Here is an 18,152-nt window from a genome sequence, read left to right as displayed (position 1 = left end):
TGAGCAGTGAGGGTTAGTTAGTTAGTTACCCAGCGGGGGTATTTCGAAAGGGTAACCTCATTACTGTTACCCCAGTCTATGAATTAGTGCTACGTCATGGTTTAGAGAGGGAGGCAGTGTTGTGCTCCTCAGGCAGAGGCAGGAAACCATTTGTCAACGCATGATAAATACACAGCAAGCCATGGCTGGCTGAGAGTGATGAGCAAGGCCCAATACTAAGCCGTGAGCTGGAATAGGGGGGAGGGGGGCATTGAAAATTTCAGCTGCCTCTGCCCCACGTTGTACGGCTCTACGGAACATGATGGCGCTATATCAATTAAGAATTAATTATGATGTTCGCCAAGGGCGGGTGACGTGCTGTCTGTGGCGTCTGGTTCAGTTTCAGACTGGGCTGTTTTTATGCCGTTTCCAGGGTTGATGAGATTTTTAACTGTATGTGTCCTGGATTCTCCCTGAAATCATGTCGTCGAGGAGATGAATGTCGGTGCATCGATCGCTGCTTCGGACGTGACAACCGTCAACAGGACCGAGCCGCTTTTGTAACGGCGCCGCTACGGAATCTGCTGGCGCTATAGAAATACCTCCATGAGCGTGTGTAGGGCTTTTTGACCGCCTCGGTACTTTGCATACCTGTCAAGTGTCTCTGTTTAGTTTGACCAGTCCCTCTGTGGCTCCTTCGACCACCGCTTTTCTACTTTTCAGAATGTTTCTGAGTATAAAATAAACCAGAAAGAGAAAATCCGCGCTCCCAGTCCTTCCGCTGATAAATAAATGTATTAACGCCTCGCCAAGTAACTCTAAAACGTAACTTTTAATAATGCATTTAAACGTAAGTCGAACCCGGGAACTGAATGCTGCTTAGGCAGTAAGGCTTTGGAAAGTCCAGCTGGTGCTGGGAGAGTTGGCAGGTACTTATTAAGATCCCTTTTACAATACAACTTCCACTGCGTTTTATCTTGGTTTTTAATGGATCCAAATTTTCTGGGTCCAAAAACATTACATTTTTCAAATAGCATCCGAAACGTTAAACTCAAACCAGGTTATCCAGATCTTTTCCAATACATCATTTTATGACAGTCATTTCTTATTAATGTCTGTGACATCACAGGCGCTGTAACGTGTCAGCGTTAAAATATCTGTAAACTAATACATTTAAAAATATATTTCAATAAAAAAATCAAATTCCCGGAGAGGGAAAAGCATCGTTTCCCATTAATTTTACCGACCATGTGTCCCAATGTGTGCGAACGTTCTAGATCAGAATACCCTTTGATCGATACATTCGCAGATGGGGGTCCGATCAGCTCGATGCATCGATCAAACGTTTCTCTCTTAAGGCGGCGGACAAATCATTTTTTACCCGGCAGGCGCTCATTAGATGTCGAGATTCCCCCATTAAATAAGAGAGAGTATCGAATGTATGATTCAGAGCCGGGCCCCTGGAGATCAGACAGATGGGATCACAGATGAGACAATGCGGGAGGAAACCCAGAGTGACATCTTTGTGAATAGATACAGTCTGGAGGCTATTGTACTGAAAACAAGGTGTCACCCTTTTCACTCAAGAAACTATTCATTTACTCAATATGTAGTTAATTAACAGTCATTTGATGATAGGTAATGGAAGGCAATTCAGTGACGGGTTGGATTGTAAGCTCTTCGGGGCAGGGAGATGTCTGTTCTTTGTGCCCTTTGGATTCTGATACATTGGATTCTATTAGAGTAAAGAAATAAAAACAAATTAAAATGGGGGAAAATAAAAAATAACCTTTTCTGCAATAAGGAAGTGGTAATCTTGGTACATTATGTATAGGTTCCAGACCCCCCCCCCAGTATATGCCCCCGCTCGGATCCCCTGCAGTTGCAGTTGCCCCTGCCCCATGCGATTGCCCTGTGCATTCCCCTCCTGGTGTTGGCCGGCGGCTCTAGGACCGCGCGGCTCCTCCCCTCCCTTTGTCCTTCCAGCTGATCGGTGGCGGATGCTCTGCCGGTCTCCGGTCCCGTCACTCCCCGTCACTCCCAGCGGACTGCACTACCGGACTGCGATGGAGCCGCTCGGCGTCAGCCTCCTGTTCGCACTGCTCGCCGGGCCTGCGCTGAGTACCGGGGCCACGGAGATCCGGAGCTGTGCGGAGACTACACGGGAGCTGCGGGAGAGGGGCCTGGGGGAGACCCCGGGGGTCCGAGCCCCGATATCTGGTAATGGGGAGAGGGGTCACGTCATGGGGTGGGAGCGCAGGCATCACAGCATCTATATGTATACCGGGTGATCTATAACGTACATCTGTTATACATACATCCCCGCCTATACTGTGTATTCTATATGTGACATCCGTTATACATTATATCTGATTACACTGTGTATACCATATATTTAACCTATTATATATACATCCCCGCCTATACTGTGTGTGTTCTATATGTGACATCCATTATACATTATATCTGATTACACTGTGTATACCGTATATTTAACCTATTATATATACATCCCCGCCTATACTGTGTGTTCTATATGTGACATCCATTATACATTATATCTGATTACACTGTGTATACCATATATTTAACCTATTATATATACATCCCCGTCTGTACTGTGTGTTCTATATGTGACATCCATTATACATTATATCTGATTACACTGTGTATACCATATATTTAACCTATTATATATACATCCCCGTCTGTACTGTGTGTTCTATATGTGACATCCATTATACATTATATCTGATTACACTGTGTATACCATATATTTAACCTATTATATATACATCCCCGCCTATACTGTGTGTTCTATATGTGACATCCATTATACATTATATCTGATTACACTGTTTGCACCATATATTTAACCTATTATATATACATCCCCGTCTGTACTGTGTGTTCTATATGTGACATCCATTATACATTATATCTGATTACACTGCTTGCACCATATATTTAACCTATTATATATACATCCCCGCCTATACTGTGTGTGTTCTATATGTGACATCCATTATACATTATATCTGATTACACTGTGTATACCATATATTTAACCTATTATATATACATCCCCGCCTATACTGTGTATTCTATATGTGACATCCATTATACATTATATCTGATTACACTGTGTATACCGTATATTTAACCTATTATATATACATCCCCGCCTATACTGTGTGTTCTATATGTGACATCCATTATACATTATATCTGATTACACTGTGTATACCATATATTTAACCTATTATATATACATCCCCGTCTGTACTGTGTGTTCTATATGTGACATCCATTATACATTATATCTGATTACACTGTGTATACCATATATTTAACCTATTATATATACATCCCCGTCTGTACTGTGTGTTCTATATGTGACATCCATTATACATTATATCTGATTACACTGTGTATACCATATATTTAACCTATTATATATACATCCCCGCCTATACTGTGTGTTCTATATGTGACATCCATTATACATTATATCTGATTACACTGTTTGCACCATATATTTAACCTATTATATATACATCCCCGTCTGTACTGTGTGTTCTATATGTGACATCCATTATACATTATATCTGATTACACTGTTTGCACCATATATTTAACCTATTATATATACATCCCCGCCTATACTGTGTGTGTTCTATAGGGGACATTCATTGTATATTATACCTGATTACACTGTGTATACCATATATTTAACCTATTATATATATACATCCCCGTCTGTACTGTGTGTGTTCTATAGGGGACATCCATTATACATTATATCTGATTACACTGTTTGCACCATATATTTAACCTATTATATATACATCCCCGCCTATACTGTGTGTGTTCTATAGGGGACATTCATTGTATATTATACCTGACTGGCTTGGTGTGTACCATATATATGCATCTGTTATTCATACATCCACATCTATACTGTGTGTGTTCTATATGGGACATATGTGCCCCCCCCCCTAAACAACACAATGCCTGCTCTTAATGGGAAACGCCCACCAGCTTTTTTTACTAAAAATAATTGCTTTCTAAAATCTTCTGTTGTTTTCCTTGTTGGCCACAAAACGCCCGACTACCAGAGCCGCACTCACCCACCTTATATACCCGCACCGGACTCACCCCCTTATATACACACCATACCCGCACTCACCCCCTTATATACACACCATACCCGCGCTCACCCCCTTATATACCCGCACCGGACTCACCCCCTTATATACACACCATACCCGCGCTCACCCCCTTATATACACACCATACCCACACTCACCCCCTTATATACACACCATACCCACACTCACCCCCTTATATACACACCATACCCACACTCACCCCCTTATATACACACCATACCCACACTCACCCCCTTATATACACACCATACCCACACTCACCCCCTTATATACACACCATACCCACACTCACCCCCTTATATACACACCATACCCACACTCACCCCCTTATATACACACCCTACCCGCACCGCACTCACCCCCTTATATACACATCCTACCCGCACCGCACTCACCCCCTTATATACACACCCTACCCGCACCGCACTCACCCCCTTATATACACACCCTACCCGCACCGCACTCACCCCCTTATATACACACCATACCCGCACCGCACTCACCCCCTTATATACACACCCTACCTGCACCGCACTCACCCCCTTATATACACACCATACCTGCACTCACCCTCTTATATACCCGCACCGCACTCACCCCCTTATATACACACCCTACCCGCACCGCACTCACCCCCTTATATACACACCCTACCCGCACCGCACTCACCCCCTTATATACACACCATACCCACACTCACCCCCTTATATACACACCATACCCACACTCACCCCCTTATATACACACCATACCCACACTCACCCCCTTATATACACACCCTACCCGCACCGCACTCACCCCCTTATATACACATCCTACCCGCACCGCACTCACCCCCTTATATACACACCCTACCCGCACCGCACTCACCCCCTTATATACACACCCTACCCGCACCGCACTCACCCCCTTATATACACACCATACCCGCACCGCACTCACCCCCTTATATACACACCCTACCTGCACCGCACTCACCCCCTTATATACACACCATACCTGCACTCACCCTCTTATATACCCGCACCGCACTCACCCCCTTATATACACACCCTACCCGCACCGCACTCACCCCCTTATATACACACCCTACCCGCACCGCACTCACCCCCTTATATACACACCATACCCGCACCGCACTCACCCCCTTATATACACATCCTACCCGCACCACACTCACCCCCTTATATACACACCATACCCGCACTCACCCCCTTATATACACACCCTACCTGCACCGCACTCACCCCCTTATATACACACCATACCCACACTCACCCCCTTATATACCCGCACCGGACTCACCCCCTTATATACACACCCTACCCGCACCGCACACTCACCCCCTTATATACACACCCTACCCGCACCGCACTCACCCCCTTATATACACACCCTACCCGCACGCACTCACCCCCTTATATACACATCCTACCCGCACCGCACTCACCCCCTTATATACACACCCTACCCGCACCGCACTCACCCCCTTATATACACACCATACCCACACCACACTCACCCCCTTATATACACACCCTACCTGCACCGCACTCACCCCCTTATATACACACCATACCCGCACTCACCCTCTTATATACCCGCACCGCACTCACCCCCTTATATACACACCCTACCCGCACCGCACTCACCCCCTTATATACACACCCTACCCGCACCGCACTCACCCCCTTATATACACACCCTACCCGCACCGCACGCACCCCCTTATATACACACCATACCCGCACCGCACTCACCCCCTTATATACACACCCTACCCGCACTCACCCCCTTATATACACACCATACCCGCACCGCACTCACCCCCTTATATACACACCATACCCACACCGCACTCACGATATGCTGTGAATCCTTATTTAATATATAAATACCTGCAATTATTTCTTTATATGTATAGCGCCATCATATTCCACGGCGCTGTACAACGCAATGCACCTGTAATTCTTTTGCCCCCCCCCCACCAGGTGAGCATCTCCGGATTTGCCCCCAGGAGTACACGTGCTGCTCCAGCGAGACGGAGCACAGACTGAGCGAAGAGAGCGTGCGGGACCTGCTCCGCATAGTCAACGAGAGCGTCGGCTACCCCATGGGGGTGCTAACCGGGGCAAGAAAAAGGTTCAATGGTAAGAGAGCTTCAGCGGTTTTTGGAATATACTGCTTTCTAGCAACCAATCACCTGGAAATGGCTGAGGATCATGGGAGTGAGAACGCTTCCCGTTGGCCTTGTGCACACTTCTTTCCCTTTTTTTCTTTTTTTCTCGCTTGTCTGCCTTTCACATTTTTCATTCTCTTCCTAACTGCATGTTTAAACTGCCTCCCTGTAGTACCCTCTACCGCTTCTACTGGGAGGCTGTTCCACTTATCTACCACTTTCTCGGTAAAGTAAAACTTCCTTCCGTCTAACTATCCCTGTGGCAATAAATATAAGTGGCACTCGAACGGTTTCCAGGCCAGCAGCAGCATTTAGCTATATCCCTGATTTATTGCCTGCCGGAATAGTTAATGCTTCACAATAGGGCTATTGTATGGTGTCTATTATCTGTCATTAGGGCCCTCTTCAGATATGAGTGAGCACTCGTTACTACTCTATCACATAATCAGCAACGCTAGTGATTTTCTGATTGTTCCCCATGAAAATAATGTCTCCTACATTTTCGTCTGTCCTTTTTAGAGCTTTTATTCTCCGAATGAGCCCATTCTTTAAGCCTGATCTGTCACATTACCTGACACCTACGCTTTAAAGCTCCCCCCCCGACGCTAAATAAACAATATAGATGTATTCGAAAGCCACTTTATGTGTATAACAAAAGAGTATCCATCTCAGCATCTTCTTTTCAGGATCTGCACAATTATTCCTCCCCATTATGATATCTCTAACGCTGTAGTTAACTTGATGATTATAAGGGTATAAACCTGGGGTGGGGGGGGGCCTTTTTATATTGCTGAAACATAGCAACGTGGTTTTATTTACTTCAGAGATGATTGTTTAGACTCTGTATGGATGGGAAGGAGAACGTCAGGGCAGGAAGATTATATAGCCAGCTAAGGTTTACCAAGAGTCTGATAGATAGTCTCTACCACTTCTGCTGGGTTAACACAGTGAGGGAACTTAACCCCTTAATGACAATTGACTGGCATTTCATGGGGTTAAATGAGCTTAGAAGGTGATCAGATGGTGTTGCTGCAATTCAGACACTATACATAACGGTAAATAAGATAATGAAATAAAACTCATAAAAATAACTATTAATCAGTTTAAATAATTATTTTCAAGTGCACATTTCAGTTTTTCTACTTGGAATTTGACATCTTGCCATCCTGCAGCCATGTCCTGTTTGGGACATCTTTGAAGCCGGTCAGTTCAGCTATATAGTCTTGAAAACTGGACACCCCAGGGAATTTCACATGGTGGTGTATTTGGTATTTTAACACTTCCCATGTACTAATTCAACCACCAACCTTTCCCAAAGGGAAACCGAGAATGGCTGGTGGTAGAATGAGTGAATGGGAGGTATTAAAATGCCACCATTTGAAACACCCTGGGGTGTTTAGTTTTCAAAAATGTATGGTTTGATGGGGGTAAATTGAATTCAAAGTTGTCCTAAATAGGACATGGGGCAGGATGACCAGACGTCAAAATTCCAAACTGAAAAATGCATTCTTCCCAAATGTGGCCTTTTACCCCCCCAAACAACCCATGCATGGGGGTATCAGTGAATAGGAGATGTTTCTGACCACATATTGGGGTGGTTGTTTGGCAGTAACATATATCAGGAGCTGTAAATTAATACATGAAGAGCAGTATGTGTGGGGAAAAATACAATAAACATACTAGTACAAAGTCTGACAAAGGCTGGTGGTAGAATTAGAGCATGGAAAGTGTTAAAATACCAGCAGCTGAACTACCCTACGGTGTCTGGTTTTCAAACATATAGTAGTTTGATGGCGGGTGGGGGGTGGATTGGCCGGGTTTAAAGATGTCCCAAATAGGGCGCAGTAGGTGCAGTATGACTAGATTTAAAAAAAAGCAATACGGTAATTGTACTTATTGCCCTATAACAAGCAAAAAAAACATTAAAATAATGTAAGGATCTATTTAGTAGTGGTTTTTTTTCATTAGCTTTTTCAGATGAGTAAAATATTTTTCGGAAAAAAAGTCAGAAAAAAAAAGAGAGAGAAAAAAAATGAGAGAATAAAATCCCAGCTAAGCACGAGCTCCGCAAAAATGTTAAAACAGCCATTGTCGCGAAAGGTCCAAGAAATGAAAACCAGTCCGGTCACAAAGGGGTTAAACGTGCATGGGATAGGCATATGGCTCTAATAGGAGACCAAGGACCGGTCTGAGTCTTTACAGCAGGATGAATGGATGACTAGACGGGGGGCCGAATGGGGCCGGTTTGCCTTCACATTCTCTGCCTGCATGTATAGTTCCGAAGCTGTTTAGTGAACTCGGGTTTTTTTTAGGTGTCTGTTGGCTTTTATTGATTTCCAGTCGTTTCTCTTGTCGGCGTCGGTTAACGATCCGGCGGCTCCGCGGACTTCTTTGTATTAAAGCTAATTTCTGTTTAATCGCCTCTTTGCCGTATTGATCTTTCTGACCGCTACGCCGGCTTTGAGGTTTTCATTAGGAGAAGAAAGGACTCCTCGTGAGGCTGCCCAGTGATTTCGATCGGCCGTAAAGTCAGACTTCGTTATTTTGAGCGTCCCATGAAATAACAGCTGGGAATTAAGAAACATAGACCCTTTCGGCCATCCGGTCGGCCCGTTCTTCCAGCTGTAAAGACTCAGACGTTAATCAGTCGTTGGTCTCGTCTAATATTCTTTATATGTTTAAATTCCCTCACTGTATAAGCCTCTACCACTTCAGCTGGGAGGCGGTTCCTCTTATCAACCACACCCTCAGTAAGGAAAACCTTCCCTTACATTACAAGGAGTTCCTATACTTTTAGAACCTTAAACAAAATCCAACACTTCATAGAATGCTACACTTTACTGCCCTTAAACCTACCTAATGGTGCTTCCCGTTCTTCTAATCTACATGATTATTCCTCCCCATTGAGTTATCCCTCCCGTATTGTGGCTGCAAATACCTGAAACATCTGTCTGGATTTTTGCTATGTCCACGTTCCTAATTCCCCCCCTCCCCAGTCTCACGTCTTTTGTCTTTCTGCTCACAGAATTCTTCCTGGCTCTCCTTGACTCGTCTGAGCACTCCCTGTCGTCCATGTTTGTTCTCTCCTACGGACGCTTGTACTCTCAGAACGCTGCTCTCTTCAGTACGCTTTTCTCCGAGCTTCGCGCTTATTACCTAGGAGGAGGCGCTTCCAGGTTTGCCGACGCCCTGTCCGAATTCTGGGCGGGGCTTTTGGAGCGCACGCTCCGTTTACTCCTTCCTCACTATGAGCTCACCGCCGAATACATGGATTGTGCAGCTCGGAGAGCTGAGGAACTACGACCCTTCGGCGACACTCCAAGGCGATTACGTCTGCAGGTATTTATCCCGGTTCTTACTTATTATACATCATACACCTCCCAGGGCAAACCACCCGGAGCTCTCGTTCCTCAGGGGTGTGGCTTCTTGAAGGGGCAAGGCTAACCCTGGAAATTCTTCTGCCTGGAGACCCCGGGAAGCAGCATTTCACCTGGAGACTCTGTGATAAAATTCATCATTTTGTAGATCCCCAAAAACATAATATTTTCAGATTTTATTTTTTATTTATTAAGCAGTTTGGTATACAGTAATGTTGTTTGGCATGAAATAAACTTTATCTGGAGGCCGCCATTGTTGTCACTCATATAATATTTTGAGTGACTTTCCCTGCTCAAACACCACACTGAGCTGTTGCTTTATGGCCATGCTAATGAGGTCCGTTCCTCCATAGACTTTCATTAGTCGGAGAGTCCAGCTGAGTGATTTACCACTGGCGCTATATTAAGTCAGGGTGTTTGTCTAGTAGACTGATGTATATGCAGCTTTAATAAAACATTCATGTAAATAAACATTGTAATAAGTAAAAAAAAATATTAGACCATAGTAAAAAAAAAATGGCGAAAACATTCAAAAACCAGCAATGTACTCTGGCCCAGGCGCAGGGTGGCGGCAGCCCGTTTGACGCAAATCCGGGGCAGAGCTCCTTTTTTGTGGGTATCTCCCGAATTATACCCTCGGATACTGTGGTTTACTGCCGGCAATACTGACTTATCCGTCTGTTTCAGGTTACACGGGCGTTGGGGGCAGCAAGGACTTTGGTTCAAGGCTTGGCCACGGGAGGGGACATTGTCAGCAGGGCTTCCAAGGTAATTACACACAAATATCAATGTTCCTTGTTATTGTTTGCAGTTGGGGTGCGCAGAAATCTTATGTTGGGGCAGTGGTGGCACAGGCAGGCTGCTAAAGGGGCAGCGGTGGCACAGGCAGGCTGTTTCAGGGGCAGCGGTGGCACAGGCAGGCTGTTTCAGGGGCAGCGGTGGCACAGGCAGGCTGTTTCAGGGGCAGTGGTGGCACAGGCAGGCTGTTTCAGGGGCAGCGGTGGCACAGGCAGGCTATTTCAGGGGCAGCGGTGGCACAGGCAGGCTGTTTCAGGGGCAGAGGTGGCACAGGCAGGCTGTTTCAGGGGCAGCGGTGGCACAGGCAGGCTGTTTCAGGGGCAGCAGTGGCACAGACAGGCTGCTTTAGGGGCAGCGGTGGCACAGGCAGGCTGTTTCAGGGGCAGCGGTGGCACAGGCAGCCTGCTTTAGGGGCAGCGGTGGCACAGGCAGGCTGTTTCAGGGGCAGCGGTGGCACAGACAGGCTGTTTCAGGGGCAGCGGTGGCACAGACAGGCTGTTTCAGGGGCAGCGGTGGCACAGGCAGGCTGTTTCAGGGACAGCGGTGGCACAGGCAGGCTGTTTCAGGGGCAGCGGTGGCACAGACAGGCTGTTTCAGGGGCAGCGGTGGCACAGGCAGGCTGCTTTAGGGGCAGCGGTGGCACAGGCAGGCTGTTTCAGGGGCAGCGGTGGCACAGGCAGGCTGTTTCAGGGGCAGCGGTGGCACAGGCAGGCTGCTTCAGGGGCAGTGGTGGCACAGGCAGGCTGTTTCAGGGGCAGCGGTGGCACAGACAGGCTGCTTTAGGGGCAGCGGTGGCACAGACAGGCTGTTTCAGGGGCAGCGGTGGCACAGGCAGGCTGCTTTAGGGGCAGCGGTGGCACAGACAGGCTGCTTTAGGGGCAGCGGTGGCACAGACAGGCTGTTTCAGGGGCAGCGGTGGCACAGACAGGCTGTTTCAGGGGCAGCGGTGGCACAGACAGGCTGTTTCAGGGGCAGCGGTGGCACAGGCAGGCTGCTTCAGGGGCAGTGGTGGCACAGACAGGCTGTTTCAGGGGCAGCGGTGGCACAGGCAGGCTGTTTCAGGGGCAGTGGTGGCACAGGCAGGCTGTTTCAGGGGCAGCGGTGGCACAGACAGGCTGCTTTAGGGGCAGCGGTGGCACAGGCAGGCTGCTTTAGGGGCAGCGGTGGCACAGGCAGGCTGCTTTAGGGGCAGCGATGGCACAGACAGGCTGCTTTAGGGGCAGCGGTGGCACAGACAGGCTGCTTTAGCGGCAGAGTTATTTTCCATTATTTTATTGGATTTATTTTCCAGAGTTCTAGTTTTTTCAGTTGATGTACAGTTTAGAAATTTGTGAAATAAATATTCCTGCCAACATTATTTTGTGGGTGTCTTTACATTTTAAAGTGGGGCGGGTGCCACATACAGGATCCGCCCCGGGTGCCAAATACTCTAGGTACCCCCCCTATCCACATCATCATCCTCATCAATTGTCTTTGCATTTAATATACCTATTTTGAGCTGGAGCTGCACTACACGCATTTACCCACATGGTGGCAGTATTACGCCGGCGGTGTTTCATATGGCAGTTGGTTTAAACACCCTTAAGGACGATGCATTCTGAGCCTGTACGGGCTTTGTCGGATATGGTCATATAATAATATATAACTGGATTGTAAGCTCCATGGGACAGGAACCCTCATTTCCTAATGTGCTCATGCCTATTGTACCCCAATGGAAATGTCCGTGTAACTACTGTACTCATTATCCAACTGCACTTACACTGTAAAGCGCCGAGTACATCCGTCGGGGTTCAATAAATTAAGATACACATAAGATAAAGTCCTTTAGGATCTCCAGCCGCGCAGACACAGAGCAGGGATCGGTGCAGCAGTGGATGGCGGACCTGTTTTATGGAAATTTCATATATTTGAAATGGCCACGTCAGCCATGTTTTTCCAGGACGCGAATCATTTTCACATATTGCTGACCAGCCCTGATAAAAGTGCTGCCCTGCAGTATGGAGAATGTATAACTGACTAGCCGGTTCCCTTCCAGATGTCTATACATACTGCAGGGCGGCGCTTTACCTGGGCGGCGCTTTACCTGGGCTGCTCATCAATATGGAAAAATGATACGTTTCCCGGAAAACATGGCCGATGCGGTCACCCCGGAAAGCACATATTAACTAATTAATGCCCTCTTCTCCCTGTTCTCTCAAGGCATCCTTCCCGTCCGACTGCCTCCGAGCCGCCATGCGCATGTGGTACTGTCCCCTGTGCCGGGGCCACACGTCCCTGCGGCCCTGCCACGGTCTGTGTCTAAACGTGATGAAGGGCTGCCTGGCCCACCAGGCCGACATGGACGCCGACTGGAACAGTTTAATCGGTGAGCGCCGAACGACACGATATCAGGATTTAGCTGACATTTAGGGTTTTTGTTTTTTTTCCTCCCCGTTCTCATCGCTTCCTGTGCTGCGCGTTCATATGCAACATCGTTTCCTGCTACCAATATTTTTAACCACAAACATCTTTTTTTCCCCTTGTAAATCTTTTGTTTTATTTAGCAAGAGTCAACTTTAACATTTTATTTATTTGTTTTTATTTTATTCATTCTTTTATATAGCGCTATCATATTCCGCGGCGCTGTACAATCTAGTACGGTTAAATATCCAAACCCTTTTCAGAAATCAACTTTTTTTTTGGGGGGGGTGCTTAGTTATCACGTGACACGAATGTGTGCACTGATAGGCTATTGCCATAGAAACTTAAAATGCTTCGTAAAAGTTCAATGAATTTTCTAAGCGGGAAAACACCTATAATACTTTATTCTGCTGATGGTCCAAAGACGTTCGCGATCCCTTTTAGTGGAGCAGATGTCTTTACATCTGAAAAGGGGACTTCTGAGCTATTGAAATGTCTTGGGATTCTACAACATACCCTTTGAAGGTGGACTGTCTTCTCTGGGGGGGGCAGCATGGCTCTGTCCATTTAGGTGGGACATAGGGGCGCTTGTTGAGTTAATTGAGTCCCCTGTCTCAGACGGCCTACAGGAGCTGGCGGAGCGCCTGACCGGACCATTTAACGTGGAACTCGCCACCGAGTCCATCGCGCTGAAGATTTCCGAAGCCATAATGACTCTGCAAGAAGAGAGCGTTCAGCTTACGACCCAGGTACGCCTCGGCATGACCTCATAAATCAATTACCAAAGATAATGGGGGGGCTGACCCCAAACCCTTGAATCATTCCCAGCTCTTAATTTTTCCACCCCAAATTGAGTTTTTTGGGTTTTTTTTTGAATGTCCTACTTCTGTGACTTCATCCAATTTGTTAACAATTGCAGAATAATTGGCGGGGATAATTAAAAGGAGATGACGAGGCCATGTAGGGGGTTGGAAGTTGCATGAGGTTCTGCCCAGGATGGGGGAAGGGGACTGAAGGCCACCACCATTTTCTGAGGGAGGTGGATGGAGGCCACATCAGGCTCTTTTGGGGTAGAGGTTGGGGTCCACATCAGGCCCTTTCTGGGGGTCGGGGGGTTGGAGGCTACATCAGGCTCTTCTGAGAACGACTGTCTGGAGTAACACCAGGTTCTTCTGAGGAGGAGGGTTGGAGGCCACACAAGGCTCTGCTAAGAGGGTTGAGGGCGTTCAAAGGACCTGAAGCCCCTCATCATGGTGGGATCGCATTGTGTGTGAATAACGTGTGATAACATCTGCAAGAAGAAGCCGGAAGCCTTAGTCTAGCGCAAGGCTTTTGATCTTATGTTGTAAACGTGATGTTGTCGCCCCTATTGTGTCTCCCCCAATACCCGTGGACAATCTTTACGTTCTTGAGGCAGTTGGTTACATGTCGGTTACGTTCTTGTTATCATGCATCTCCATTCCCACCTTGTGTTAGCCTTTTATAGGCTTCGCCCTAGTATTAAACCCTCCAATTTTATATCAAAGCAGCGTTTTCTTGTTATTATTTGAGCAACGTGGATTTCAACAATTTACCCCCCCTTAGATGAAGGCATGTCGGCACCCAAAAACCCCCTAATCTCCCCCAAAATAGATACCCGTTTCCGACACCTTCCAACCCCCTTTTTTCTTCTCCAGACGTGGAGGAATAACAGCATTATCCTGAAATGACCTCTGCAGTTTACTCATAAATATATATATATATATTATGCAGATATTCCAGTCCTGCGGGACGCCACCTCCGGCCCGTAGCAGGCGCTCGCCACAAGAAGAGTCCAGGCGGAAGTTCCGAGTGTACAGCAACGACGAGAAGCCCACGTCGGCGGCCGGTACCAACATCGACAGGCTGGTGAGAGAGAAGACAGACGCAAGTAACCGGCCAAGGCTTTCCAGTCGGCCCCGAGCCTCACCGTCCTTGTTCTTTACCCTAGGTCTCAGAGGTGGTTGGCAAGCTCCGGCCCCTCCGTGGACTATGGAAGCTCCTGCCATTGTCTCTCTGCTCTGATCATAGGGTCTCAGCCGGCCTCAGCAACCAGGACAAGTGCTGGAACGGTCAAAGCCGCGGAAGGTCAGCGATTTTCTCCCTAATAATATTGCTGTGAACTGGCTCTGCTATTAAAAGGGAACGATCCTCTAAGTATGCCGCTGAATATCATACTTTTATAACTAAACGCAGTGCTGGAAACATATTGACCGAACACCACCCGGAAATGATTCTTTAAGCGTGTAAAATGATGGCTTGTTCATAATTTTTTTTTCAGGGAATTCTTAATTCCCAATGAAAGTGATTGGGTATCAACGTAGAAACGGGAGAAAAAAAAGCTTCCTTAAGTTAACCCTGCCATTGCCAGGAACTTTTTATGAAAGTTCCATAAGGCTAGGCGGCAGGGTCCTCGCGTTTAAATACATATTTGTTATGTGTTTGTTAACCTTTTTCATCTTTAATGACCCCTTAACGACCAGTGACGTGCCAGGTACGTCGCATTAAAAATGGTCTGTTAACAACCAGTGACGTGCTTTGCATAATATTTCACCGGAATTTTTTTTTATATATAGGAAATTAGATTGTAAAAAAAACAATAAATAACTTGTGTGGGTTCACTAAATGAGAGGAAATTAATAAATAAAGGGTACTAATAATAACAATAATTAACGTTTATTTGCATTCCCTAGGATGCTAATCAAAGACACCGGAGCTGGTTTGTTACTTTATTTCCTCTTATGATTTAATCGCTGAAAATAACACAAACTTTTAATCCGTTTTATTTTATGGCAACAATCTATTAGTATGCCGGCAAAAATTGGGAGCAAGCAACGCTCACCGATACGATGGAGTAAAATGTATTAAGTATCACAGAAGGTTACTTTACTGTCCATTGCACTTAATACTCAAAGGAACGTATAATCTTAGGCTGACAACCTATCAGTGCCTTCTTTTGTGTCACATGACAATTTAATGTTCCCTGCAAAACAAATATGAATGGGGCACATTTTTACATGATTAAAGAGTTGTTTCTGAGGGGTTTGTGCGTTCAGCAGTAGTGCAAATTACGCATCGATGTGACAATTTAGTTACAGGAGTGGAACAGCCCCTTTAAAACCCAAGTCTCCTTGAAGGAGCTCTTTATTGGTTGAGTGTATTTGCCCTACTTGCCATTGCTGCTGGGGCGGGAAGGGCTGTATCAGGGGCAATTTAAAGGAGCACTTTGGAGAACTTGTAGATGTCCACGTTTTTTATTTCTTCTCCCTCTCTCAGGTACCTCCCGCAGGTCACCGGCGACGGCCTGGTCAATCAGATCAACAACCCCGAGGTGGAGCTCCAGATGTCACCTCCTGACCCCAGGACCAGACAACTTGGCCTCCAGCTCCGCGTGGTGAGGAGCAAACTGAGGGCGGCTTACAGCGGGAAAGACAGCGACACGCAGGATGCATGTAAGTGACACGCAGGTCGTGTGTATTGTGCACACAACGAGGGCCGCTCTCCCCGTATACATACATTGGCGCATTGCCTTGTGGGCGTTTGAGGACAGCCTAAAGCTCTTACCGAAGGTCCTCTTGGGATGGATTCTCCATGATACAAAAATCACTATATATAACGTAGTCATAATTTGGGTCACAATGACACCGTTTGAGCAGAGCGCAGAGATTCATCACAATCCCCCAATTAGTTTTTGGATTATTTTTCCTCCCCAATGTCCCTTCTTTGTATGATTTCAGAATGTTTGCTGGGTATCAGGTTCTTCAGCACCAGACGTTACATTAATGGAAACAGCAGGAGACGGGGTTATACTTTATATTGTACAGATAAAAGATATTCTTCTAAATGCCCTTTTCAGTATTATATAGAGGTATCAATAGTATCACCTTCATGGGTGATGAGCCCCTCTGCTTAATCCCCCCAAACCGTACCGTTTACAGTATAGACGGCCTCCATAGGATGCTTTACTAGGTTCCCAGTACGGTGAGGATATCATGTCATGGCTATCTGAACGCCTGCCCATGATGTCATCACATAGTATCTTCCGACACGATGTCATCACAACGTGAACTGAAATGTTATAGAATTTGCCATTGTGCATATTTCATAAAAAAATAAACTCTCTGACACTCGGCCCACTGTTTAGTGAATAAACCCAATTGTTTTACGTTTCCCAGTAGACGACGACGGCAGCGGCGGCTCCGGGGCCGGTGACGTCTTCACCGATAAACCCGTAACCAGGACTAAGGCTGCAGAGACGGAACCGAAAGCTCGCCCGGGGAAGAACAGGAAACAGAACCCTGATGGGAGTGGGAGTGGAGGGAGGGGAGGGAGGAGAGGCGGCGGAGGCGGCAGACACACAAACTCAGGTCAGCTCAACCCGTTCCGAAGGGTCGAGGTCCTCCTGACTGTGCTGCTCGGCCTCGTGCTGTCTCTATGAGCTTACACTCACCATAACCACGTGTGCTTATATCATTTACATGTGTGTGCCTGATTTATACATGTATGTGCGTAATGGAGCGTGTGCGGGTATAATAGATATACATGTATGCATATATAATTTACATGTGTGCCTAATTTATACGTGTATGTGAGTATTTAAGCGAGTGCGTGAGTATACTTTATATACATGTATATATTATTTACATTTTTTATACGTGCGTGTATCATTTATGTGTGTTCCTCGATGGATGTAACTGATGTTGGCCGTCTTCAGCGCCACTTCTTTCTCTTTGTTCCAAAACATGCCCGAAGCGCAGGCCGGGGAGGTCATTGCTCCATCAAGGTTGGATGGGGGCTTGCGCTGCCTGGGCATCACCACACGCTGGCGCCACCGAGCAGCGCCATAGCTTTTTAACGTGTGGCTGGCCACACAATGTAGAAATCCACCGGGTGTCCTCTGAGACTCTACGTGTAGTTGACGTTGGCCTGCGCATGTTCACGCAACCCACGAGATCCGTTCAGTGTTATAAACAGCACAGGCAAAGATGCGGGATAATCACATGACCGCACCGCGCCTGTGAGTAATAAAACGGGGCCCGAGGCCTCTACAAAAAATTGGGTTAGCGAGGGGGGACCTGGTGACGGATTTGCCCAGGGACCCCGCATGCTGTTACTCTAACCCTAAACATGCCCGATCCTGTTAAAGAAGTCATCTTGAAAATTTCTACTATAAAGTGGACCCCGGTGACTTTTCCTTAATCTCCACCTTAACTTTGTAAGGATTTTAAA

General features: G+C 46.6%; 1 protein-coding gene across 1 annotated transcript; it reads left to right on the top strand.

Moving 5' to 3' along the window:
* Positions 1-1,969: 1,969 nt before the first annotated feature.
* GPC2 (glypican 2) lies at positions 1,970-17,481 on the top strand. Its single transcript, XM_053462877.1, has 10 exons — positions 1,970-2,199; positions 6,143-6,301; positions 9,356-9,669; positions 10,395-10,475; positions 12,705-12,870; positions 13,524-13,654; positions 14,658-14,792; positions 14,875-15,011; positions 16,200-16,375; positions 17,099-17,481. The coding sequence occupies exons 1-10, from the start codon at positions 1,980-1,982 to the stop codon at positions 17,359-17,361; spliced, it is 1,782 nt and encodes a 593-aa protein (XP_053318852.1). The 5' UTR covers positions 1,970-1,979; the 3' UTR covers positions 17,362-17,481.
* Positions 17,482-18,152: the final 671 nt, after the last annotated feature.

Source organism: Spea bombifrons, chromosome 4 (genome assembly GCF_027358695.1).
Source record: "Spea bombifrons isolate aSpeBom1 chromosome 4, aSpeBom1.2.pri, whole genome shotgun sequence".
Classification (NCBI taxonomy): domain Eukaryota; kingdom Metazoa; phylum Chordata; class Amphibia; order Anura; family Pelobatidae; genus Spea; species Spea bombifrons.
Note: the sequence above shows the minus strand (reverse complement) of the source record. Positions and strands in the feature narration are given on the sequence as shown.

Excerpts from the sequence above, each read along its gene's own strand:
- GPC2 (XM_053462877.1), top strand. The coding sequence starts at position 1,980 with ATGCTCTGCCGGTCTCCGGTCCCGTCACTCCCCGTCACTCCCAGCGGA. Across the intron at positions 12,871-13,523 it reads CGACTGGAACAGTTTAATCG|ACGGCCTACAGGAGCTGGCG; the intron begins GTGAGCGCCGAA and ends CCCCTGTCTCAG. Across the intron at positions 15,012-16,199 it reads AACGGTCAAAGCCGCGGAAG|GTACCTCCCGCAGGTCACCG; the intron begins GTCAGCGATTTT and ends TCCCTCTCTCAG.